Source organism: Eleginops maclovinus, chromosome 3 (assembly GCF_036324505.1).
Source record: "Eleginops maclovinus isolate JMC-PN-2008 ecotype Puerto Natales chromosome 3, JC_Emac_rtc_rv5, whole genome shotgun sequence".
In the NCBI taxonomy this organism is placed as follows: Eukaryota; Metazoa; Chordata; class Actinopteri; order Perciformes; family Eleginopidae; genus Eleginops; species Eleginops maclovinus.
The window spans coordinates 3,435,576-3,462,650 of record NC_086351.1 but is presented as its reverse complement, the minus strand read 5'-3'; the positions used below and the strand labels follow the sequence as shown (position 1 = coordinate 3,462,650).

At 40.3% G+C, this 27,075-nt stretch overlaps 2 protein-coding genes and 5 non-coding genes across 7 annotated transcripts; 1 reads left to right on the top strand and 6 right to left on the bottom strand.

Moving 5' to 3' along the window:
* Nucleotides 1–545: 545 nt before the first annotated feature.
* On the bottom strand, nucleotides 546–15,964 carry lpcat3 (lysophosphatidylcholine acyltransferase 3). The gene is made up of 13 exons (XM_063878335.1): nucleotides 15,644–15,964; nucleotides 12,538–12,645; nucleotides 10,887–10,993; nucleotides 9,565–9,658; nucleotides 9,312–9,349; nucleotides 7,236–7,414; nucleotides 7,005–7,113; nucleotides 6,523–6,609; nucleotides 6,150–6,313; nucleotides 4,061–4,208; nucleotides 3,590–3,745; nucleotides 2,122–2,262; nucleotides 546–2,026 (listed from the first exon to the last, which is right to left on the bottom strand). The coding sequence occupies exons 1-12, from the start codon at nucleotides 15,726–15,728 to the stop codon at nucleotides 2,143–2,145; spliced, it is 1,395 nt and encodes a 464-aa protein (XP_063734405.1). The 5' UTR covers nucleotides 15,729–15,964; the 3' UTR covers nucleotides 546–2,026; nucleotides 2,122–2,142.
* A 1,466-nt stretch (nucleotides 15,965–17,430) lies between these two features.
* On the bottom strand, nucleotides 17,431–17,487 carry LOC134862481 (U7 small nuclear RNA). The gene has a single exon (XR_010165526.1). It is a non-coding gene; the product is annotated as a U7 small nuclear RNA (small nuclear RNA).
* Nucleotides 17,488–18,159: 672 nt separating this feature from the next.
* Nucleotides 18,160–18,216, bottom strand: LOC134862480 (U7 small nuclear RNA). Its single transcript, XR_010165525.1, has one exon. It is a non-coding gene; the product is annotated as a U7 small nuclear RNA (small nuclear RNA).
* Nucleotides 18,217–20,194: 1,978 nt separating this feature from the next.
* On the bottom strand, nucleotides 20,195–20,251 carry LOC134862478 (U7 small nuclear RNA). The gene has a single exon (XR_010165523.1). It is a non-coding gene; the product is annotated as a U7 small nuclear RNA (small nuclear RNA).
* A 327-nt stretch (nucleotides 20,252–20,578) lies between these two features.
* LOC134862479 (U7 small nuclear RNA) lies at nucleotides 20,579–20,635 on the bottom strand. The gene has a single exon (XR_010165524.1). It is a non-coding gene; the product is annotated as a U7 small nuclear RNA (small nuclear RNA).
* Nucleotides 20,636–20,939: 304 nt separating this feature from the next.
* Nucleotides 20,940–20,996, bottom strand: LOC134862471 (U7 small nuclear RNA). The gene has a single exon (XR_010165516.1). It is a non-coding gene; the product is annotated as a U7 small nuclear RNA (small nuclear RNA).
* A 1,175-nt stretch (nucleotides 20,997–22,171) lies between these two features.
* tpi1b (triosephosphate isomerase 1b) lies at nucleotides 22,172–26,872 on the top strand. The gene is made up of 7 exons (XM_063878389.1): nucleotides 22,172–22,430; nucleotides 24,682–24,805; nucleotides 25,117–25,201; nucleotides 25,535–25,667; nucleotides 25,812–25,897; nucleotides 25,985–26,072; nucleotides 26,154–26,872. Exons 1-7 carry the CDS (start codon nucleotides 22,322–22,324, stop codon nucleotides 26,270–26,272), a joined length of 744 nt encoding a protein of 247 aa, XP_063734459.1. The 5' UTR covers nucleotides 22,172–22,321; the 3' UTR covers nucleotides 26,273–26,872.
* Nucleotides 26,873–27,075: the final 203 nt, after the last annotated feature.

The following is a 27,075-nucleotide window of genomic DNA, read 5'->3' as shown; positions in this document are numbered from 1 at the left end:
AGTACTTCTACTTTTACTCAAGTACAAGATCTGAGTACTTCTACTTTTACTCAAGTACAAGATCTGAGTACTTCTTTTACTCAAGTACAAGATCTGAGTACTTCTACTTTACTCAAGTACAAGACCTGAGTACTTCTACTTTTACTCAAGTACAAGATCTGAGTACTTCTACTTTTACTCAAGTACAAGATTTCTGAGTACTTCTACTTTTACTCAAGTACAAGATTTCTGAGTACTTCTACTTTTACTCAAGTACAAGACCTGAGTACTTCTACTCAAGTACAAGACCTGAGTACTTCTACTTTACTCAAGTACAAGACCTGAGTACTACACACACACACACACACACACACACACACACACACACACACACACACACACACACACACACACACACACACACACACACACACACACACACACACACACACACACACACACACACACACACACACACACACACACACACACACACACACACACACACACACACACACACACACACACACACACACACACACACACACAATAACTAGAGGCCTTGCTTGAAATGCAGCATTTTTAATGAACATTATAAAATTGTATTTGAAAATCACATCCCCTCCCTCCCTTTTCCCCTCCCTTTTCCAAATCCATCCCCAAGTTTGTTTTTCCTTTTTGTACATTTGGTAGGAATAAGGCAAAAAAGTAGTCTCTTGAAATAGCAATTCACATCAATTAATAATCACCATGTCATGTATAAATATTACTAAAAATCTGGGCTGTTGCTACAGTGAGGTTCGTCCTGTCCGTGCGTGTCGGACGGCAGCAGCTTCCTCCAGCATGCCTTGGATCAGACAATCCAGCCCCCCCCTCCCCCCACCCCTACAACCCCTCAAAAAGATTAAATTAAACTAGATAAAGAGGCATTCCCCCAGTGGGATGCTTCTACTTCCGCCTCTTTAAATACCACCGCTGTTACAAACAGAAGAGCGGTGATTCGTTTTGTTTCTGTTGCTTCCAGTTCACATATTCCTCATTTTGAAAACACCATATGGAGATCATAGTGAAGATAGGATGAATGAAAAGTGTTGACTGTAGTGAGTGTGTTATTGGGCAGTGTTCAAGTCTTGTTTTGCAATGTTTCACTTTCGCATCTGTGCAATTCAGAGCTTTAGGACAGAGGGGTGGAGGAGACCGAAGAGAGGGAGAGGAGGAAACATGGAACGAAAGAAAGAAACCTCAAGGAACATCAAACCAGAGAGAAAGTAAGAGAGCAATGCAAATGATCTCATGAAATCTTATCCCAAAAGCTACAAAATGTTCTCTTTTTCTTCATTTTAAAAACTCTATAAAATCAAGTTTTTTTTATATCCCCATCACAAATCAAAAACCAAAACCAATGTACTGTAAAAACATTCATTAATACAAGGCCATTTTGAGTTCGGGATTAGTGTACAGTGTGTGATTTACAGTGCTTGTATAACCACTGGCAGCCATTTTCAAGAAATACCCCCCCCCCCCTGATAATTATTATTAATGTTATTATTATAATCATGTCTTTCTGCACAAAGCATTTTGTTTTATTACATTAAAAAGACCCACATGTGCTGGCGCTGTGCTTTAACCTCCTGTGAAGTCTTGCTGCTGCAAAACGTGGGTGGTAGACGCGAGAGAGAGAGAAATGAGAACAAAAAACAAAAATCGGAGCCGATGACTCTGAACCCGTGACTGGTGAGTGCAATTCTGTGTCGACAGCATGAAAGTCTCTCAAGTTCTTACTACAAGTCCAACGTTTCTTTACAAAAACAACAAAAACAGGAAACCGCCCCTGATTGGCTCACAATCACCCCATGTGGCACGATGGTCATTTCCTGTAAACATTTCTCCGAATGTTTATAAAAACACCCTTCCCATTTAAAACACAAAAATATATAGAAATTTATTTTTTCATGGACATATATATTACTAAAGGCCTTAAAATATTTTCCATTCTGCTCCTCGGAAGTCGCAGTTCCCTTCAGTGGATATTTAGCCTTAGTCGGACCTGCAACAAACACAGAGATATTTACTGACAGTTCAATCAGTACTGAAACGAAATGGCAAAACGTACAAAAAGAAAAATGACCTGCATTTGCTTACCATGCCGCTTAGTACCAAGTTTTAATCCTGTTTTGTCTCGCTCCGTTCTTTCTTAGGCACCAGCGCCTTTCGGAGATGTGGCATGGCTAAAAAGGCTACGAGGAAGAATACGTGACCACAGAAATAGACGGACGAATACACCTGAAACACAAAGATTACAAAACAATCAATACAAATCCAGATCTTAAAAAGGCAGGCTGTTTGTTTTTGGCATTATTGGGCAAAAGCATCCTATAATAACCTTCAGAAGGTGGTCTGATTTTTGTACCTCCCCTGGGATCAGTATTCAGACATGAGAAAATCCTAACTGTGACGACAGACTCGCAGGTCGTTTCTATTGGCTGTTCTATAAACGTTCTGGAGATGCATGTGCACAGCTCTCCTTATACATACAATTCTTGATTAAACTGCAGAAAATCCTCGGGGAAAAGTTGCTATAACAACATTGGGGGAGGAAAGGTTGCCAACATTTCAGCCTTGCGAGGAGTTGATGGCTGCAGTTAGCAGAAGGCTAAACTATGAGCAACATTTTCTCTCTGAAACACCTTGCCAATATTGTAGCTTTCAACCGCCTCAAATCACGGTTGGCTAAATAAAACAAGAGGGTTATTATTTTCCCTGACTCTGACTTGCTGTTGTTGTGCTGAAGACACAGAGGTTAAAGCTGAAGGGTGAGGGGGGGGTGCTGTGTTTTCAAATGCCAACCCAAGACAATCACCTACACTGAAGGACCTCTTGAATGCAATATGTTGAAAGGAGAGAAAAGAAGTATTGCCCAATAATAAAACCACCTTCCCCAGCTTTTACTAGACAATGTTATGCAAACACCTGCTCTGTCCCTGTCTCACCTGTCGCCACCAGAGGGTTTCCTGCCTTTGTTCTGACCCCGCTATACTCTCTGCATACCCTCCCCGATCCCCTGACAGGCAACACATGTCCCTCACGGAGCCCCAGGGTAAAACAACACCAGCCACTCCCTGTTTTCAGTGTCCGAAGCATCAGAGTAGCTCACCTGACAGACTGTCTGCCAGATGCTGAAAAAACCTGCTATCTTTTTCAGTAAAATGCCTTGAAGGAAAGAGCCTTGCTTGAAAACCCCTGATAAAAAGCTTAATGTTTGACCTTTTTAATGTTGTAAACGAGCTGTGATGTGATGCAAGTTAGATTTTAGTCTTAAACTACCATTAAAGCATAATTGTGTCGTAGAATCGAACAGTTTTTGATATTGCAAGTTGCTATTACAGCTTGGCAACAACTGCCTCTCATACGTAAAGTGCTGGTTTCACTGAAGTTTCATGAGAGCCGGTCTTTCACGTTTATTGCCTCAAAAACATTTGTGATTCCAAGGGCTTTTTGGATGCTCTAACAAGTCACAATGCTCTGTTTGAATCGTTACGTAGTCGAGCAAAGAAATCCCTCATCACAAATACAGTGGGGTGGATAGCTCCATGTTACATGTGTGTGTTACCTTGAGCCATTTGTCGAAGGTGAAGAGGCAGAACGGCACTAGGGGGTAGCCCATGAAGAGCCAGTGGAAAAACTGCTGGACTAAATAGATGACGGGGTAGAGAGGGCTGTTCGCCAGCTTCGTCAGCAAGGGACTGTCCCTCACTAGCGCCAGGGCCTGTCACACACACACACACACACACACACACACACACAAAACGGTTATATTAATACCATTTATATATTAAATGCATGCCAAATTGTGACAGCAGTCAATATTTAATCACAAGTTATTCAGCAGTGAGTGCATTTCATCAATTCTGTTTATGCTATCTGATAACAAGAGACTGTCTCTGGTAAAGAATGCATTTGCAAACAATGATGGTTTTATGGAAACAAGGTAAACAACAAATGTACAACCTAGCCAAAAGATGATTTGAGATTCCCGCACGTACTTATCTAAGGATATCTGTGCATCTGCCTGCATCTGTACCTGTCTCTCTACGGTGATGATGAAGAACTCCATGGAGAAGCACAGGATGTATCCGGAGTGAAGACCATGCCAAATAGTGAGGAAGATGAGCGTAGTCACATGGGACAGGGTCTTATTGCCCAGGAACTTCAACCTCTTGAAGACATGTCTTAAAAAAAGAAGACAGGAAGGAGTTATGGTTTGTTTCTTTGACTTAAAATCCAGATGAGGGCAGTCAGAAAGCTTGGTGCCTCACTGCCCACGTTAGGCACTCACTCACCTGAAAGTTGTTGTTGCATAGCAACGGAGGTTATATTGAAACATTTCAACAACTTTACATCCCACCATCTTCAAGGGTACTCATCAATGCAATGCTTGCCAGTGTTAACGGGTCTTTTCACACACACATAATGCTTTTGATACGGTGTGTGTGTTTTATATACACTGCAGTTGTAAAGAGCGGGGTCACACAAAAGTACTGGAAGTACTGCGGCTGAAATCCTGGCTCACGGCCTTAAAGGTCTTCTGTATGCTTGGAACAAAGTGATTGTCCGATAATAAACTAAATAAGACATAACCTTTGTGATGTCCTTAATGGGGGGACACGTTGTCTTTGATTTGCCCCTCTCTACAACAGCTGACTTTAACATAGTCATTTAGAAGAGCTATAAAAAAGGTGTTTCAAACGGCACTTAATTGAAGCACACTGACCCCTCGAGGAGCTTCTCCCTACATCAAACTTTGTCCTCCTCTCCTCGTACTAATTAGTCATGCCTCTCTGAGTCGCACTGGCTCCTTCCCAACTGTATGCTGGGTGAATTTGGAAGCCTCGCAGAAAGCATGCACGTTCTTTAGATTCTGTTTCAGCGGAAGGAGGTTTAATACCAAACTTAACCCATTTTACACTAACGTGCTTAAGAAGTGGCGCAAATGTGACTATAAATAGACTCCTCTTTGTAGGTCAAACAATGAGAGCATTTTTTCATGTCTGTATTTTATCTACCAAGGTCGTGAAGGCTCTTTATCAACAAGCTCTCCCGTATAATGAGGACTTCTGGTAGTGGGGCTGCACTGAGTAGTTTAAAGCTTATTTTTTCAGCACGTTTAATTTATTCTGTGTAAAGCGGCGCTGGTATGCCAATTATGACGTTCATATTTCTATTTTGTTCCTCTACTGGGACATGTCTCCATGCTTTAATGTTCAAAAAGCTCTTTATGTTTCTCATACTGTCTGTGCTGCAGCTCCTCTTTTCACCCGCTGTCTGAAATCAGAGCCCAGTCTGCTCTGATTGGTTAGCTGGCCGGCGCTGTTGTGATTAGTCAAGGTCCCGCTCCTTAGCCTATCACATATCTGTTGGAGCGCTAGCCAGTAGAAGCACGAGTGTTACATAGTTATATCATTATGTTTCAGAAGTAAACAAAGGAGTCCAATGGAGGCGTTTCAGGCACCGGGGGGGGAGTGTTTTGGAGAGAAACTCCCTCTGAACTCTGTGATTTTAGCCTTTGCAGACCATTAACATGCACAAAAACCTATAACACACACTACATGAAAGGGCAACCCACAGAAAGCATCACAGGGCCTCTTTAAACACAGGATTTCTGCACAGGAAAACATTAGAAAATCCCATCATAAAGCACATTTGGTACCGCTCTATTTGTTGAGAGAAGTGGATCCCCACTACAGAAGAATGTCCGCCCCCCCTGTCTGCTGCTCTGCGTGTCTCATGGTGTGCGTTACGTGCCTAATGCATTCAACGGAAATGGACCATGAAATAAACTGTATGTTCAATAAATTGCTTTGCTCACTGTGGTCGAATGTTTAATCTGTTTCATGCATGAGGCTCCTGCTGGATATCACACTTTTAACCCCCTCCTCAGATGTCTCTCCCCTCCCTGTGATGACTGCTCTGGTGTTAAAACAAACTGTGAAGAGAGGCTGCAGCATGTGACGCCCAGCTTTTCCTGTGAAGCACTGCCACATATGCATATTGGAGTGAACTATAATACCCCTCTTCTTTACGGCCATCATCAGGTAAATATTTAACTTCTACAATCATGGGTTAAACTCTAGTGAGATAGCTTAACAGATTTTTCTGGGTTCAACACTGACCTGGCCACCCAGGCGTTTGTGTTGATGTTGAAGGAAGAGATGGTTCCTCCAAAGAGCGGCGTGGTTTCAAAGACCCACACCTTCATGTTGGCACAGGCGTCCCACCTGTGCTCACCATCCACCACACCGTTGTAGCCTAATCCAGATAATATACATACACCCTCCTGCAACAAAACATCAGGTCACACCACAAAGCACGGGAACCTGATAAACTGGGACTGTTCACATGGGCTGATCAGGGTGTGACAATAAAAAAGGATCCAATCATGTGTGGGTGTATGCAGAGGTATGTAAAGGGTGGTGTTGTACTGTTAAATGAGCTGCTGTCTATGTGTTGATATTTTAGGATATTTTAGATCAAGAGGTGACTTACCGCTATTACCCAACAGCTGACATATTTATAAAGGATGACTTTAGCCCAAAGCAGAATAAACACACAGCGATACCAGAAGGGCTGAGCCTGTGGAAAACACAAAGTCCCATATTTTAGTCAAAACTCTTTTCCTTTTCTACTTACAACCTTTGAGCAAAACAAACAGATGAACATTATCAATCCATAAAATGTGCTACTATTTTATAAAGGAAGTAGCGGGTTAGCCAGGCATGGCGCAGGAACAGAAGATCCACTGTAAATAAACATGTATTAATAATAAAATCTATAAGAACACATACTCCACATAATGCATATTTGAGAATACTGTACATATACCAAACTACTTCAACTTCAGTGTGAAACAAGGATCCAATTTTCCTCCTTTTCTTTGTTTTTTACGGCAATGAGGTAGAGTGTATGGAGATGTACATATTCAGCAAGTTTATCGAAGGATTCATGTTTTTAAATATCGTTGTTCTCACCTCATACTCATCTGTTAAGTAGTAGCTGTCTGGGTAATATGGATTAAATATTGTATATATGGACAGGCAGAGAAAACCCAGAGCGAACCTCTTCAAAGCCGGTGTAACGCTGGAAGTGAAAGACAGAAGAGATGACGATGAGAGATTGGAGGGAAACATCGTTACCTGCAGGGATCTGGTTTATTGTACAGATGTGACTTTTCATCCCCAGTGGTTTTCTCACTCTTGTACCTGTTGGGAGGATTTCCGGGGCTGTCTGTGAGCTGCCCTGCCACCAGCTTCTGGTAGCTGCGCAGTGTAAACTGGGGCCCCACCAGGAAGCCTCCGTAGAAATAGGAGAAGCCGCACACCTCCAGCAGGGAGGGCACCGAGGGGAGGGCGGAGTTCTTCTGCTCTGCACTCAGCTGGGACTGGAGTTTAAGGACATGAGAAGAAAATATATTAAAGAAGGCAGAAGGAGGAGTGAAGAGAGGAGAAGAAGAGAGCAGAGAAGGGCAGACGAGTCATTTACCAGCATGTTGATACAGGAAGTATCACGTATCTAAGGATGACTTTGGAAACAATATTGACTGACCACAAACTCAATACCGCTGCACTGAATACTTATTAACTGGCATTTAACTGCAGGCTGCAAACTGTGTACTTAGCATTGATAATATTAACCAGACGGAAGCAGATTTGTACATTTTGACACGACAGAATGAAAAAGCACAGCGAAAACACTCATTAGAATAAAAATCTAATAAAGCAACAGAGGGGGAAATGAACAGCTGTCAGAGAGACACGAGAGGAACCGAGCGTACTGTAGACGAGTGAAAGAACAGGAAAAGGAAGAGCTGCTCAAAAGACAGTTTTGTGAAAGGAAATGAGGTTAAATCGGTAAAGGGAGGCCAGGGAGTGATACGACGATTCCCTCTAAACTATAGTAGCTATAAAACATTGGGTTGTGTTCAGTCATTGTGGTTAATACTGCAGCATGTGTGATAAATTAATTTGGAGTGATCCAGTATACTAGTCACTAGTTGTTTCAGTAAAGATGTGTAATCTTATACGCTGATGTTGCAACACATTGGGCCTCATGCAGCAACATCCTCTCAAATGTCCTTTATAGTTTCTATTACTTCCTTATAAGAGTCATTTTTATTGTCCTGGGATCAAAAGACCTTTCTTAAGCCCACATATTAAATAATCCAATAATTAGAAATACTCACATTATACTCATTAATATCGAGTTTGATTAACTGATATTCATCCTTTTTTCCCAGTTTCCTTGCATTAGTCAAACAAATTGTCGTCCGTGAATACAAAAAGTTGTTTCCTTATCCTGGTAAATGTACTCCCGACCACCCATAAAATGTTCATTAAACTCAGATAAAATAGGAAAACGATTTTAGGATAAGGACAACAAAAAAAGAGGTCATCTGTTTACATATCGCTCCACGAAGAAGGCCCATAAACGACATACCATGCCATTTTCCCCTCATCACACACCCTGTGCTGATATTTCTCTCCCCTGTATTGTGTCCCGTTTCTCCCTCTCTACTGAAGCGTCTTGTTTTTTCTCCACAGAGCCTTTGGTAGTCAAACAGAGAGCGTCTAACTGCAGCTACATATAAAAGGAGGGAAGGCCGAGGGGTCAGAGCAGCTCCTCACAGGCACAAAGCCCTTTTGTTACGTTGCAGTTATTTTAATACTGCTCTGGGTCGGTGGTAGTCATGCTCTAAGGTTTCTGTCACTATAATCTGGTTTCAGTTTCTCCAATGTGAAGATTTCTTTGTTTTGGATGATAGGAGAATGACTATCTTTGAGTTTCCAGCTGATTGTTGTGGGAGCAAACACAATTTCTCTCACATGGTCTATGTTTAAGCCTTTTACCTATTATTCAATCAGTGGACCTGCATGTTTTTAGAAACTGAGAAAGGCTCATTCAAATGAAGATGATACGATTGCGTCTGTGGCAGCTCCACAATACTTACAAATGTAATTCTAACACGTCTTACCATTTAATAAATAATGTGCAAATTGAATAATGCACGTCCATTTTGCAGTTTTGATCAAATATTGAATAGTCTGTGTGTTTTCACATTGTGATCGTCTGTTTGTTTGGGTTGAAAACTTTCAGATATCCTTCAACAACTCATCTGCCTTTTGTTCCACATCACCGAATGACAAAAAGAAATGACAATTACAGAAACTAACAGAGACAAACAACAAGCAAAACTCAAACACAGGACATTCCAAGACAGACCACGTGAACACATTGAGGAATGATGAAGCAGGCAAAAGCAAAGAGATCAACAAACTCACTGGTTCCTTCCCGCCGTCATAGTAATCAAATGATAAACCTGTAATCAGAAAATGCAACTGGTGTCAGAAACTATGTTAGGAGGACTAGTGTTTGATGTCATTATCATTTTAATGATCACAGTTAGAGCATGCAAAGGCCATGTCAGCAGTTCATCAGCATATTAATCATTCACTGGAGTACAGGGGGAGATTACAACAATGGCAACAGCAAGATATGAAATTGGGAAACCATGTGCAAAGAGAGTCAACTCACCAACAAGTTTGAGAGTGAGGACACAATGAGGCATGGTCCACTTGATGTCATACTCCTCTGTCGCTGTGTAGTAATACCCTGCCAGCAGGTACACCTACAGGAAGGAGAGGAACAAAAGAGAGAGCAGATGTTTATCAGAGATCTACATCAGAATCAGAATGCCTTTATTCGTCCCACCGAGGGGACATTTATATTGTTACAGCAGTAAAGAGAGAGAAAATAACACACTATTACATAACAAAAAAGGCATGCATATAAAACTAGTAGGCCGTATCAATCAAATAAAGTAAGTGCAACATAGTAGAAGCGGGTAGATGCAGTCGTGAGTAAAACTAAATGATACATTTGCATAATAACATACATCTGGTTGGAATGGACTCCCTAAGAAGTAGCAGTCAGGAGTAATAATAATATTAGCTAGGAACATATTCCACATAAGTGTTGTTTCTACATGACTGAGAAAGAACAGAAAGAGGAAATTCACAGAAACAAATCACAGGAAGTGTGGTGCTGATGCAAAGGAAATCTGACAAGGGCACATTGTGGATCGAAACAATGTGGCTTCATGATCATGCTCCTATAAAAGGTGGGAGCAATAAATGCAAAAGCATGCAAAAATAAAAAAGGAACCAGCAATCCCCAAAAAAGGATGCGACTCCATCATGAGATTATTGGTTATAGGGATGAGTCCTACAACCCGGAGTAGAGTCAGCATCGAGCCACTCTTGGTCTCGAAGTCAACCGTTTGTTTGTGGTTAGAGGGCTGAAATAAGGTCTGTGGTTAACACAAGCTGAATGACACGTTAACACTTTGTTTTAAGTCATGAAATGTGTCAGTAAATACTTCCCTTGTTAGTCTGCCATGCGACCACGACTTAGTTCCTTTGCGGTTTAACGTTAGCTTTGACTTCTGGCAAGCCCATTTACATTTCAAAAATCATGCTGTTAGTATGTGGAGACTATCCTGCTGAACAAAACGTGTGTGTGTGTGTGCGTGTGTGTGTGTGTGTGTGTCACTGATCTTATTTCCCGCAATATACCGATCTCTAATGGAAAATCCTGTTGCTTTTCGTGGAGGGACCCATTGCGATGCTGACTTTTCCGATAGGCAATTAATTAAAGAGGCAATTAAAGGAAATTGCAGAATGCTGATCAGATTTTAGACTATCAGAGTGCAGATACACTGGCAGGCAGCACCTGAGCCACTGCAGTAAAAGTCTGATACTGGAGCAAAGGGAGATGACTCCATAAAAAAGAAAGCCTGGAAGAATTGGCTTAAAAAGAAGAGAGAGGGAATAAAAAGCCACAGGGGGACGTCTCACCATTTGAAAGGTAAAGCTGCTCAGGACCGTTGTTACCGTCCTCCCCATGAGCCTCATCATCAGGAATTGGACGAGGACACATACTGCAGAGTGATAGATCTGAGAGCCTGGGGAAAAAGAGAGGGCGGGGGGGGGGGGTTGGTGAGTGCATTAAAGTGTGACCTGTAGGACTGGACATGACAACAGCATGTTCTCCCTCCACACTTCAGTACTGGCACAGATGGAAAGAGAACAACAAGGCAAATCCAGCATACACACACATCCCTTTCCAAGAGTGTTTGGAAGGGGAAAGTATTCCATAAGGAGAAATATAAAGCAACACACCTGCTGTAAAATCCAAGTGCAGCCACAAAACAGAATAAAGAAAGACAAAGATCGATGTTAGCAGTTTATGTTTTACTACAGCATGCGACTCTTATCTCTGAGGGCGCTCCATTCATTTATCTTATCTGGAGGAGCACTTCCTACCTTTAATGACACTTTAGATGTATAAGCATAGCCCAGAACTAAAAGATAATCAGTTTGTTATTATATGTGACATGATAGAGCATCAAGTATTACACATTTTAGAATCTGGGTCAAGCAAATGGTTGGCACTTTTGCTAAGAAATTGGCAACAGAAATTCATGAATTTTAAGAAAGTCTGACGAATACTTTTCTATTCCGATTTAAATTGAATATCTTCAGGGTTCGAACTGCTGGACAGCCATTTTCCCCCCTCCCCACTGCTCCCCGGGCGCTGCACAATAGCTGCCCACTGCTCCTAGTACTAGGATGGGTTAAATGCAGAGGACCAATTTCACTGCGTGTGCTCTGCTGTGTGCATGTATGTGACCAATAAAGAGGGTTTCATCCTCAATTCTATCTATCTATCTTTAAAGCTGCAAAAATGTTTGGTTTTTGTAACCAGTTGCACATTAGAAATGAATCGTCAGAATATTTGATACTTCTAGAAGCCAGTAAACTGTATATAAAAAGGGACTGAAAAAGACTGGGCCACATGTATGATAAGGAGAAGTACATTTAATTCATCATCGTCCCAGAAGTGACCTAAAAGGTGAATACTTTACATAAGAAGTCATCCTAAGAGTCAAGCAAGAGTGCTTTCTAGTCAAGTTCAGTCTTTCCTCTGTCATATGTAAACATTGATTGAAGTTTATATAAAGTATTGTTAAGAAAGGTAACCTGTGGAGTTTTTGGAGGAATCGCATCAATACAGCGCTGTATCTTTAATGAATGAGCTTGATTTTGCCACTGACAGGCACAAATTGTTTCTGAAAACATTATGACGTACATTGAGGGCGAGTAATTTCCCTAAAGGGTGGAATAGCTTATTTAGCAGGTGCAGCGTCAGATATCGTGTTAAATAATTGGCCAATTTTTAAGATTGTTGTTCCTATTAGTCAGTGAAAAGCAAAAACATAGGAAATAGGGTCCTGGTTGCAAACTACTTTTAGGATAAGATGTTTGTTTGGCCTGAGGAAGCATTATTTTGTGAAGTACAATGAATTTAAACATAACTTTTACAAGAAAATGAACAGTGCAGCTTTAAAGAAGACTGCCAAAAATCTCTCCACCTCAAAGAATAGGAGCTTGACCACAACATTTTTAAAACCAGGGTATTAAAACCAAGGCTTCCTCTTCATCTCACCAAAGTTGAATGCTGCTAGAGCCAGTCCAGATAACGCGTGGAACACGTTTATAACGGTGGGGGTCTGGTAGAACAAATACTTCCGGTACACCATAGCACAGGGATACCCTACAGGAGGAGAGAGAACAACAGTTAATAGCACCTTCATATCTGCCAAGAGAGCCATTGTTGACCCCCCCAGATATCATCAACTCTGACCTTGTGGTGAAAAACACATCGCACATTCTCAGCAGCACATTAGTAACATTTGTTTGTGGGGGTGTGTGTGTGGTGCTGCTAATCTGGCATCTCAAGGAGAAAGATAACTGCAGGACTATGGAGAGACTCATTACATTATTATTGATGTAAATAGAAACTACTATTCAAACAAGTCTATAGCAAATATATTTGTGAGAATTAGGATGCTTTCTGGTGTTATCTAAGGTGTAATTTAACCGAGGGACCAAACAGCACACAATCTGAAAGTCCCTACACACATTTTCCTCCCTGAGATTAGAAGATGTTTACAATTTGTGTGAATATTACATTCCATTTCATTAGCTGCTGCTTTTATTCAAAGAGACTTACAATAAGTGCAACAAACCTTGAAAATACAAGACATTGCACCAACTCAGATAAAGTTTAATATCAAAATGTGCTTAATCTGAGTTCTTAATGTAAGTAGTAACACATTTCAATCTGCTAGCAATATTCTATAATTGTTTCTAATTGTCAACAAGTTCCATGAAAAGACTAAAAGCAACAATGAATTGATTTCAGTGACGAGTCGTGAGTGTGGCTTAGGCCCTAATGTATTCCTCTTTGACCTACATTGTGGTCCAAACACACGGGTGCACATGATCCTTAATTACAATGAAGAGGGGGCACAGGCTTATTTTTAGTCAACCCCACATGAACTGCAGTTCTTCCATAAATATACACTGGGGCATATTAATAGTAGTGTATTTATACCCAGAACAACTTGTTCCTATTTGAGTAAAGTCGCAGTGACCTGGAGTCAAAATCTGAAAGATGTTTATGTCAAGAAGGCTTTCACTCAGAAAATATTTCCCTTGGTGTTTGGCACATACAGTTATCATATTAAGAGGATATAAATACACATACAAAGTACAGGTAAAGACAAAAGATGATGAAGAGATGTCTGATTTTAGGGGATTTATAGAAACTAAAGGAATGAATTCAACATTTTGATAAAACGTATTCAGTCCAATAAGTCAAATATAGAGCTGCTATAGGGAATGAGTTATCTGAGTCATGTATGCAAAGCCTTTCCAACCACACAGTGCATTAGTATATCAGCTCTGGCAAAGTAGTTGGTTTACATCAGTCGATGTTTAGCAGACAATAACTTCTGTTATTTCTTCCACCACATTTGCACTATGGCAACAATATTATGCAAGCCACATTGAGCAACACAGGGACAAGGATCATGCAACAGGCTGACTTTTTTAAAAATCAAGCGTTAACCAACCAAAGTCTTATCTGCAAGGCCATGTTCAATGTATTGTATTGTCGGTATGAGGCGACACGGAGAGAGAAACAGACGTGTCCATGTGTCAGAGCAAAGTACAGAGAGGACAGAAGGGAGGACACCCTGCCCCCATCCACACCTCTGTAACACCCTGTCATTTAAAAAGTACTACAACACATGATATAATGAAACTGCAGATACTACATTTATGAAAAGGCTCTGCTCCAACCTTTTAACCCCCTCACAACGGTCTCCCCTCTACTCAACTGAGTGGAAAATGGAGGGTTGGGGGGCATGTTTTGGCAGCCTGAGCTCATTCTCCTTGACAAGTAACTCCCTCCCCCAACAACATTGGGACAATTATTTTCACCAAGACCAGTCTCATACAATTATGCAAAACCCACAGCACACAAACAATGTTGTTTTGGCAGTCTCAATATTTTAATTGTCCAGCTAGGTTGACATCATTGTGTATAGTTTGTAAGCTAGTTTAGTACAATATGTCACACACAACTATCTGTTTTGAATGAGATAACATTTAGTAAAGGTGCTATTTATTAAAGGGGTTACTGGAGATATACAGTCAGTTTCTCAGGAGAGTTATTTAGCTAACAAAGCAGTAGTCCAACACAACTAGTTTGGTTTCTAGTTCAAACATAAGGAATTTAACAACATAATACACACGAAACTCGCAAACACCACTTTAATGTCATTCATAAGTTAGCCGTACTTATGTAAAGGCTAACCAGATATACATGTAGTTTCTCGGGCTAGCTAACACAGCAACTGCCCGGCACAACTGGTTTGGTTGCTAGTTGGACAATAAAGGATAGAAACTAAATATCCGAGACGAAGCGAGCAAACATGACCAACATGTCCGTTAGCCATTGGTCATTCTGATATTTGTTGAACGAGTCTACTTTAACGGTTTGTTGTTTAGCGCATTTTTACATAAAGGCTTAGTTAAAACATATCATTTAGCTCGGGTTTCTAGGGATATATGACGGAAGCTAACACAGCAGTAGTCTAAAACAAATGGTTTGATCTGTAGTTCAACCATAAGGAAGTTAAACAACATAATACACACGAAACTAGCAAACAATATCATGTCAGTTAGAAGTTAGCCGCTGGTATTACTGTTATGAATGAGTTAACGTTTAGTTAGTGCGGTGTTTATTTGAAGGCTAACTAGAGATATATCTAGTTTCTCGGGATATTTATTCACATAGCTAACACAGTAGTAGTCCAACACAACTGGTTTGGTTGCTTGTTCAACAATAACGAATTTAAACAATGTGTTTTACACGAAACTAGCAAACATCACTATCATGTCAGTAACAAGTTAGCCGCTGGTGATGATGTTTTGAATGAGTTAGCGTCTAGATAGTGAGCCATGTATTTAAAGGCTAACTACAGATGTGTCTTTTAGCTTAGATTCTTTAAAGACACTCAATAGTTATCCAGCTAACACACACCAACTGGTTTGTAGCTATGTGTCAGTGAGTACCTGGCTGAGCGTTATGTTAGCAGTGAATGTAACAGTCACACAGAGCACTTAAACCTGCCCGCTGACGGATGCCAATCCGGTTAGCTACACCACAACAACCCGTAAGTGATTCGTGAGGCGACACTCACCGATTAAAATAGATAAAATGAGTCGAACTGCTGGTTCCGAGGAACCTAAGGACTCCGAAAGATTCACCAGCAAGGGAGCCGCCATCTTTCTTGTGGGCGGAAACGTCTCTTCGCGACGGTTCGGTGAACTCTACTGACTCACGGCAGACATCCACACAAACACACGCTCTTTAAAGGCCCTTCAACCTGCTTCAAAGTTACACTGTGGGATTCTCCTCCTACTTCTCCTCCCCTCCGGTCTATCTATACCACTCCTTTAAAGTTTTAAAGGCTTCAGACTGGATTTATGGGCTGACAGGTAGGCTATGTACAGCAGCACAGCTCTAATGTAGCAAAGCTGTTAACTAATGCATGAAGTGTGTGAAGATTAACCCCCGATTAGACACAGAAGTGACATAACAAGTCTAAGCGTGCCCCCTTGTGTAGACATACAAGAACAACATCAATAAAAGATCCATTTAAGAGTGTTAAATGCATGTTTTAAAACCCCATTTGATGGCAAATCCATAAATGGATCTTAATGATGTAATTTGGATTTCATTTGCTTATAGTAAACCACAAGTATAAGAATACAGCCTTTCAAGTTGCTGAAGTCAGGTATTTACTCCAGGCCAAACTACAAATAAACATTTACAATACACTTCCAAAATGTGTCTCTGTGATTAATGCAACCTGACAGAAATGTAGTCCACTTCTTCAGCAAAGCGTTATTTATTTATGTATTTATGTATTCTTTAGCTACCATAGATAATTATTAATATTATTGAATTCCAAAATCTGACCTTGCAAATATTTTTCAATAAAAGTTTAAATATCAGGCACAACATGTCCCCTGCTTCATTTAAAACACAAGATAATAAAAGAAACTTGAAAATTATAGAATTTTACTTTATAAGTATTTCCCTTCTGTGACTCCATCACATTTGGAAATATTGCTTTTTACTATATTTAATTTGTTTAACGGAGGTGTTTAATTTGCAAACAAAGACTTTGCATACAAAGCATACTGTCAACTCAAAAAATATCATATATCTAAGCTTGCTAGAGTTGATCATTAAATACAACCTACAAATGTTTTGCATCCGTGTTACTATTTTAGTGTTACATACACAAGGCTTAAGTCAGGCTTATCTTGATCTAGTTAAGTTATTCCATGATTGTATGGTGGTTATTTTATTTTACAACATGTGTGGGCCTCTCTTTAAGAGGAACCTGCTAGAGAAATATCTAAAGAGTAAGATCCCTGCTGGAGGACAGATGTCTGACGGTACTAGTAGACAAAGATATACCCTTCTGTTGTGGTGTGATGTTGTAACCACTCACTGTAACACAACAAACAGAACAAAACAAAATGTCCTGCATGTATATCAAGGGAGCGTATTTACTCCAGTACTGTACTTAAGTACAATTTTGAGGTACTTTTACTTTACATGAATATTTTCATGTTATGCTTCTTTGTACTTTTACTCCACTACATTAATTTATTACCTTTAGTTGCTAGGCAGATTAGGATTAATGATGGTAAATATAATCAGTCCCTTAAATCAGACTTTAGTTCACCTGGCAGTAAATCCAGCAGCTACCCTGCAGTATACAAAGCTATTAAAACTAGCTGCACCTTTACCAGCTCTGAGAACACTTTAATGATCAATCATTATAAAACATATCAGAGATATTATTCTGAAATGGACCATTTTGATGCTAATACTACTGTCAGATTGCATTTCAGCAAGATATAATATTAAGCACCAGGTGCAGATTGAGCAGCTTTATTTTTGACAATATGTGGGGGCTTCTCTTTACGAGAAACCTGCTAGACAATTATCTAAAGAGCAAAGATTCCTGCTGCTTGAAAGGACGTCTGACAGTACTACCACACAAAAGATACCCTTCTGTTATGGTGCGATGTTGTAACACAAAATTTACTGAATTGCATATCACTTCTCAAAAGTCAAACTTTAGAAAAAGAAAGTTAATTAATATGACAGAATAAAAAACGTACATGTGCAAATATTTCTTTACTTTAATAAAGTTGAACTATTGGACACTCAACGTCCCCCACTTAAACACAGAGGTGGGAAGTAGATTTACTCAAGTGCTGTACATAAGAACAATTCTGAGGTACTGACTTGAGTATTTCCATGTTATGCTTTTATTATACTCCACTACAATTCAGAGGTAAATGGTGTACTTTTACTCCACTACATTTATTTATTACCTTTAGTTGCTAGGCAGATTAGGATTAATGATGGTAAATATAATCAGTCCTTAAATCAGACTGTAGTTCACCCGGAGTAAATCCAGCAGCTACCCTGCAGTATACAAAGCCATTCAAACTAGCTGCACCTTTACCAGCTCTGAGAACACTTTAATGATCAATAATTATAAAACATATCAGAGATATTATTCTGAAATGGACCATTTTGATGCTAATACTACTGTCAGATTGCATTTCAGCAAGATATAATATTAAGCACCAAGGTGCAGATTGAGCAGCTTTATTTTTGACAATATGTGGGGGCTTCTCTTTACGAGAAACCTGCTAGACAATTATCTAAAGAGCAAAGATTCCTGTTTGAGAACGGATCGCCTGGCAGTACCAGTACATAGGATACACACCCTTCTGTTATGGTGTGATGTTGTAGTCACTCATTGTTACACAACACAAAATGTACTGAATGCATATCTCTTCTCAAAAGTCAAACTTTAGAAAAATAAAGTTAATTAATATGACAGAATAAAAAACTGAATGTGCAAATACAGTGGTATGCAAAAGTTTGGGCACCCCTCTGAGATTTCATGACAATTTGCTTTTCCTTTATAATAGAAGATCACAGCAACAACATTTGTTTTCCTACAAAGATGTAGACGTTTTAGTGTTTTCCAGACCAAAATTCTTAGGGTAGCATTACATAGTTTTATTATAATAAAATAAAATGCAAAAAATGGGATGTGCAAAAGTTTGGGCACCCTTATAAATAGCATTCATTTCAACACCTGTACGGATTTATAGCTGACAGGTTGCTGCACAAAATTGCTTTGATTAGCTCATTAGACCTTCAATTACAAAGACAGGTGGAACCAATCATGAAAAAGGCTATTTAACATAGGTAATAGCTGGCTGTGCCTGGCCTAGGTTCTTTCTTAGGGAGTGGCAAGATGGGGACCTCAAAACAACTCTCCACTGACCTGAAAGCTAAGATAATCCAACATTATAAATTAGGAGAAGGGTACAAAAAATTATCTGACAGGTTTAAACTGTCTGTCTCCACAGTCAGAAACGTAGTTGTGAAATGGAAGGCCACAGGAACAGTCCGTGTGAAGGAAAGATGTGGTAGGCCGACAAAAATAGGGGAAAGGCACAGGCGAAGGATGGTGAAAATGGTCACAGAGAAGCCACAGACCACCTCCAGAGAACTACAACAACATCTGGCTGCTGATGGTGTAGTTGTTCACCGTTCCACAATCCAGCGTACTTTGCACCAGGAAGAGCTCATTGGAAGGGTGATGTGCAAAAAGCCTTTCCTGAGTGTTAATCACAAGAAGAGTCGCATGAGGTATGCAAAAGCACATCTGGACAAGCCAGAAGCATTTTGGAACAAAATACTGTGGTCAGATGAGACCAAGATTGAGTTATTTGGTCATAACATGAACAGGTATGCATGGCGAAAAAAACACACTGCATTCAATGAAAAGAACTTGTTGCCCACTGTAAAATTTGGTGGAGGATCTATCATGTTATGGGGCTGTGTGGCTAGCACAGGTACTGGAAAACTTGTTAAAGTTGAGGGCCACATGAATTCCTTACAGTACCAGGAGATTCTTGACAAGAATGTTCTAGAGTCAGTCACAAAGTTGAAGCTACGCCGGGGTTGGATTTTTCAGCAGGACAATGATCCTAAGCACCGATCAAAATCCACCAAGGAATTCATGCAGAAGCACAGGTACAATGTTCTGGAATGGCCATCCCAGTCCCCAGACCTTAACATCATTGAAAATGTATGGATTTATTTGAAGAAGGCTGTCCATGCACGGAGGCCAAGAAACCTGACTGAACTGGAGACGTTTTGTGTGGAAGAATGGGCCAAAATACCACCTGCCAGGCTTAAGGGACTTGTCTGTGGCTACAGGAGGCGTCTACAGGCCGTTATTGCAGCAAAAGGAGGCAATACTAAATATTAATGGAATTATTTCTTAGGGGTGCCCAAATTTATGCACATGCCTATTTGTGTTTGAATGCACATAAACATGTTTCTGTTTGACCAATAAAAGTTATTTCACTACTGAGATGTTTCTGTTACCATAAGGTATAACATATGTTAAAATGAAGTTGCTGCTTCAAAAGCTCAGCAAGTGACAAACTGATGCAGTGGTTTTCCTAAGGGGTGCCCAAACTTTTGCATACCACTGTATTTCTTTATTTAGATAACACTTTGACTCTTTGAAAGAGAGTATTCCTGCAACTTGGGTACTTCTATTAGAGCAGTTGTAGGTAGAGTGAAGTGATCGCAGCATTCTGCAGAGAGAGCAGCTTTATTTTTGACAATATGTGGGGGCTTCTCTTTACGAGAAACCTGCTAGACAAATATCTAAAGAGCAAAGATTCCTGCTGCTTGAACGGACGTCTGACAGTACTACCACACAAAAGATACCCTTCTGTTATGGTGTGATGTTGTAACCACACATTGTTACACAACACAAACACAAAATGTACTGAATGCATTTCTCTTCTCAAAAGTCAAACTTTTAAAAAATAAAGTTAATTAATATGACAGAATAAAAAACTGAATGTGCAAATATTTCTTTATTTTGATAACATTTTGACTCTTTGAAAGAGAGTATTCCTGCACTTGGGTACTTCTATTAGAGTAGTTTTAAGTAGAGAGAAGTGATCGCAACATTCTGCAGAGAGTAGATTTATTTTTGACAATATGTGGGGGCTTCTCTTTACGAAAAACCTGCTAGACAAATATCTAAAGAGCAAAGATTCCTGCTGCTTGAATGGACGTCTGACAGTACTACTACAAAAAAAGATACCCTTCTGTTATGGTGTGATGTTGTAACACAAAATGTACTGAATGCATATCTCTTCTCAAAAGTCAAACTTTAAAAAAGAAAGTTAATTAATATGACAGAATAAAAAACGTACATGTGCAAATATTTCTTTATTTTGATAACACTTGGACTCTTTGAAAGAGAGTATTCCTGCACTTCGGTACTTCTATTAGAGTAGATTTAGGTAGAGTGAAGTGATCGCAGCATTCTGCAGAGAGCAGCTTTATTTTTGACAATTTGTGGGGGCTTCTCTTTACGAGAAACCTGCTAGACAAATATCTAAAGAGCAAAGATTCCTGCCTGAGAACGGGTCGCCTGGCAGTACCAGTACATAGGATACACACCCTTCGGTTACGGTGTACTGTTGTAGTCACTCATTGTTACACAACAAACAACAACAAGCAACACATATAGTACAACACATCTATAACTCTGAAAATTACATCTTCACTTTTCCACAAAGTCGCATGTAGATAAGTCACAAAGATATGTTATACCGCAGTGCAGGCTGGGTATGCAAAACAGAGCCTAACACCCTCCAATCAGAGAGCGTTAAACCACATCAGGCGGAACAAAAAGGGGCGGGACTTCCGTTGTCTGAGCCAATCAAACGGTGAAGAGTCAAGGCTCTTCCCTCTTAGCCACTGATCATATTTATTTTCTTTTTAACTCATATTTTTGTGGATAACGTGTTAATATTGCTGTTTTTCTCTAAGTGTCACAAATTGTATTCATTATTGTGTAAAATATATATCCACATAAGCTCGATGTCAGTGACAGCACAAAAAAGCAAAGCAAAAATGTTCCATGTATTCTGCAACCGGTTTTTAATTTTTATCAAACTGTGCTTTCATGGAGCAAAAGAAATGCTATAAAATTAGCTATAACACTGGTCCAAACATGCTTTGGGCTGTACAGGAAGTAGCATTATGAACTAAATGTGGGAAGGGATCCCTTGTATATTGAATGTTTATTTGTATACTATCTAAATACTAAATAAACACACTCATTTTCTGCTGTTGAGTATTACATCTTACACTCATATCTCATTTGATTTTACATGTTCATCTTTTACTTATTCCTGCCTTTTACTTGCACCATTATTTGACTTATTGCACTGTTGAACTGCATTTCTTTTTAACCCCTAAGCTTAAAGAATATAACACTAGGACTTGAGATTTGTATTGCCAATGACTATGTTGTTTGAAAAACATCTAGCAGTAATGTGCCTAAATCATCTTATTATTTTATAGATTTACTGTAGTTATTTGGGTCATTTCTAACTAAACATAAACGGTACAATCTACCTGGATAGTATGTTTTGACCTCCCTTTCTGACCTCAGGTTCCCGAAGTAACAGGTTATGTGGAAACGTTTTTATGCACAGCACTTGAACGCACCATGACATATTGCTCTTCCCCTTGCTCAAATGGGAAGACGCGTTTACGGGCGTTCCGTGATAAACCAATGGAGCTGGCAGAGAGGAGGGGTTAACTTTTCCATCTTCATAAATACTCTGAGCCCCTCTCTCACACCCGCTCTCTTACCCCAGAGAAGGTTAGATCCCAGTGGGCTTTCAGTACCCTTTAAATCTCCAGCAAACACACAGAAACCCCCGCAATCATGAGCAGGAAATTCTTCGTCGGTGGAAACTGGAAGTTGAATGGAGACAAGAAGAGCCTCGGGGAGCTCATGGACACCATGAACGCAGCCAAGGTGGACCCCAATGTCGGTATGTGGGTTTTTAAACAACCATTATGCCAAATTTCCCTTTTTATATCCTTAATTGTAGCCACTTGTTTTCTAATTATCACAACTAATATAGCAGATTTTCAAATGCACTATTCCGCTTCCTTGTTAAATGTCACAAAGAACTGATCCAGACAAAATGGCTCGGTTATTGAATACATCAATGACACCATTATCGTCACCTCTCCTTTATTCTTGGCCCTTATAAAATACATTCATTGTTAACTCTGCATTCCCTGTTTCCTTTTCTTTTCAAACCGAGATGGCACTAATCCGCAGACAGGAAAAAAAAAAAAGCATGAATAAAGATGACAGATGCTGGCATGTGATTTTCAATAATGTCGGTGGTGGTGGTGGTGGGTGTGCGTTTGCAGCAGCACGTAGTCCAGCCTCTGCTCTGAGTGCATGGTGCATTCAAGTGAGTCTGCTCGTTAATGAGGTCGCTCCTTTTTCGTGTGCGAACTCATTATCTATTGTAAGCTTTAATTGAACGCTACTTGTTATGGCAGTTCAAATGAGGAGATGTTGGACAGCAAGTGCCACAACAAACGCGGATAAATGTACTTTTTAGATGGTTAACGATTTTTCCAGCCTGATCTGAACGCAGCAGCAGTCGCCCTGTTGCTGCCTGCTTCCTGTAGACTTGCTGCTGCAGCTGTTTCATTATGTATGTTTTTTGCTACTTAGCTGGAAATCAAAACATGCTGGGAGAGGTTGAATGTGTCCAGGCCTGTTTCCACTGTCGGAGCCAGTCGTTCTCCTCCTGTAAAGTTGCTGTTATGCAACTATCATGTTATTTTATATTCTAGACAGGAGCAAACTGTGACTCTGTTTAGACTACCCTTGGACCTTGTCCCATTTAATGAATCCACCCCCTTACAGCAACAGGGTGAAATACAATCAGAGTTTTCCCACTGGCCTTTCTGAAGAGCTTTAAAGTTAAAGTTCAGATGTTTCCTCCACAGAGACGAGGATATTTAAACTCTTCTTCTTAGATTTGACCTCTTTTGAACTTGTGACTTTTCTGTAACCTCTGCAGAATGTGACCTTTAGGAGGCTGAACTCGGACCTTTAATGCAGAGAGGTCTGACCGTGGCCGGGGATAAATGACCTTTACCAACCCAATAGTAACAGGTTTAATTTAGACTCCCTTAACCCCAAGATATAGTTTCATTTTGAATGTCAGTGTCTTCTGTTTGACCCGTGCAGACCTTTACTGCTGTTGAATCGTGTTTGCACATGAGCGCAAACATTTAGTGTGTGCATGCAGTTAGATAGGCATCAGTTTTATAAAGTTACCCCATGTATTGTGAGCTTCATGATACAATTAGTTGAGGTATAGTTGTAGTAGTACACACTAAGATAAGATAATACTTTATTGATCCACAGGGGAAAATGCAGGTGTTGCATAAGCTCAAACACAAGAAAAAAGTACAGATAAATAGAGAATGAAAAGTGAAATAATAAATAACCTTTAAATTAAAAGGTAAATAAAACTAGTGTACAAGTAATATATACAATAACTGTACATGCATGAACTAAAACAACTGTAAAAGTGACAAGAGTATGTCTAGTGCTGCTGCTACAAGCAATACTGAAGTAAAACAGCTTTTAACAGCATCTGGAAACACAAATACGTTAGGTTTTTGTTTAAATTGTTGTCCATTTTAGGTCTGCCCATCGCTTTGAGAGGGCTCTCATTTTACAGTTGTGTTTTTTTAATTTGATGATGCTTTGGTGATTATTGACCCTTTCTTTTGTTGCAATTGAGATATGTGCTTTTTTACACATCACGATTGAATGGAGTGAATCAGTGCATGTGACTTGGTGTACTTGGTGGGAGTTCAGGGCGATTGTACAGACTTGTGTTCAAGGCCACATTTTATCTCTCTGTATAAGTGTCCATGAAAGGCGTTGAAGCTGACTAGCCTTCTCCCATTCATAGAAAGTAATCAAAGAGAAATAACATGTCAGAAATGATTGCATGAAACATACAGTGTTAAGTGATGTCTGGTCATGGTCTAGATACTGTTATCATAAATGCTATTATGTGATACAGTAAGGAGCATCCACATTTTGATGACAGCTGTTTCCCTGAATTAATTTGAGTGTGCATTTGTATCTTTCAATCCTTAGTCACCTCATCATCTCATTCAGTAAATATCTCTCAATACTAATACATGTGCGATACACAAACATACCTAATTATTTTTGTCTTCTTCTTCTGTTCACAGAGGTTGTGTGCGGCGCTCCCTCCATCTACCTGGACTTCGTCAGGTCCAAACTGGATGCTAAGTTCGGGGTTGCTGCTCAGAACTGCTACAAAGTCGCCAAGGGAGCCTTCACTGGGGAGATCAGGTACGTCATGTGTCCGTCAGAGTAGAAAAACAGGGTTTGGTAATTAAACATTAAAGACAGATGCATGCAGGGCACAAAATAGGCACCAATTAGCAGTGAAACGTGGATGAAATGTGCAACCGGCTAGTAGATTTGCATTAGTTACCAGCCATAACACATTGTTAATCTATTGATTACTAGTGTAATTTGCTCGCCATCCGGACCTGGGAGAACTACTTTATCCCACACTTATTTGTAATATTTTACATCTATGTTTTAAACCCATGCACGCTTGATTATCTTGTGCTAACCGTATGAATATCTGTCTCCAGCCCTGCGATGATCAAGGACTGTGGAGTGAACTGGGTGATCCTGGGACACTCTGAGAGACGCCACGTCTTCGGAGAGAGTGATGAGGTATTTAGAGATTATTGAATCCCTTTCTTTCACTTTGCCCCAGCTCTATAGTGGGCTGTAATGATGCTGAGTGCTAGCGTTGTATCCTTTTTGTTAATAATGGTTGCTTCTTCACCTCTGATACATAATGCATCTACTTATTCATGCCGTGGTTGTGTACTGATTCTTTTTTTATATAGTAGCCTTCTTTTATTGTTGCCTTGATCTTGACTGTCACCTACTTTACTAACGTATATTTCCCTGCTGTGGTTTGAATGAAGGATATCTTTATGTAGGATACACACCATTCCTCCTGAGTGCACTTTGTGATTATATGCTTGTGTTGTGATTTAGCTCATTGGTCAGAAGACAGCCCACGCTCTGGAGAGTGGTCTCGGTGTGATCGCCTGCATCGGCGAGAAGCTGGACGAGAGGGAGGGCGGGATCACCGAGAAGGTCGTCTTTGCTCAGACCAAGGTCATCGCAGGTAAACACCCCCAATGTAGAGTTTTAGATGCACAAAAGAGTCTAAATGATGCATTAGGGAATACTTATGCAAGCTAGTGAGAGGTGGAAACTGGAAAACATGTGAAAAAATGAATCCAAGTCTTATTTAGCGTCTCTTTTTCAGATAACGTAAAGGACTGGAGCAAGGTCGTGCTTGCTTATGAGCCCGTGTGGGCCATCGGCACCGGGAAGACAGCCTCCCCACTGCAGGTTAATATAAGAAACCACCTAAAATGAATACTGCAGTTTATTCCCATTACTCGTCCTGATGCGTCTGCTTCCCGTTTGATATGTCAGGCTCAGGAAGTTCACGACAAGCTGAGGGCGTGGTTGAAGGCCAACGTTTCTGAGGCTGTAGCCAACTCTGTGAGGATCATCTACGGAGGTCAGTCAGTGACATGATGGTGCTATTTTCATATTTTGTTCTTGATTTCCCACACATATCTCTAAATATGACTCTCTTCAGGCTCTGTGACCGGCGGTACCTGCAAGGAGCTCGCCTCCCAGAAGGACGTTGACGGTTTCCTCGTCGGCGGAGCCTCCCTGAAGCCCGAGTTCATCGAAATCCTCAACGCAAAGGCATAAAAACCCTGCAGCTGCAATGTGACGAGTCCAGATCAGAGGCCAGCTTCATTCAGACGATCCAGTTACATCATCCTTCACTCTCAGCACTTAGTCCTCTTCCCCATTTTATTCAAGAGTATTGGTGTAATGATGTCATTCCCTCCTTTTTTCCATTATTTTTTTTGATATATTTTGTCATGAAGAAAAGGGAGAGGTTGACACTTGCATTGTGCTGCACTGAAAAAAGTTAAGTCTACTGAGAAAAGTCTGTGTGCTTACTAACTTCCACGCCATGCTGCAAAGACCGACAACGACACCTTGTACGGACGGCCAGTCCACGCCTTTACTTGAAAAGTTTACCAACCTTTTCTTTGTGTAAACAGTGTCACAGCTCTCTGTCAATCAGATGTATTTGTCTTTTTAATATTGATGTCTCTTTTGTGTGGTTATGATGTTCTGTGGATTTTTTCCCTCCCTGTAGACGTGCATGATCCGCTCTCTCTCTGCCTGTTTGGCCAAGAGGACAGCGTCCATTACATGTTAATCATACTGTGTCATGGCCGATTTGTAGATGGGTGGGAAGCCTGAAAGGAAACATTATAATAAACCGTTTAGAGACTGCTTCAAGTGGGTTGTGTTTTTCTATTGCTTGTTTTCTTGATAGTGTTTATCCCATGACTTTCTAAAGACAGACACGTTCATCGTTGTTAATACTATAAAGGGTTCATAAACTGCTGTGTGTTCATTTCCAGACGATAGAAATCCCAGAGGTTTTCTCAGGATGGCAGGTAGACAGTATCTTATTACAGAAATGACCTCCAGTT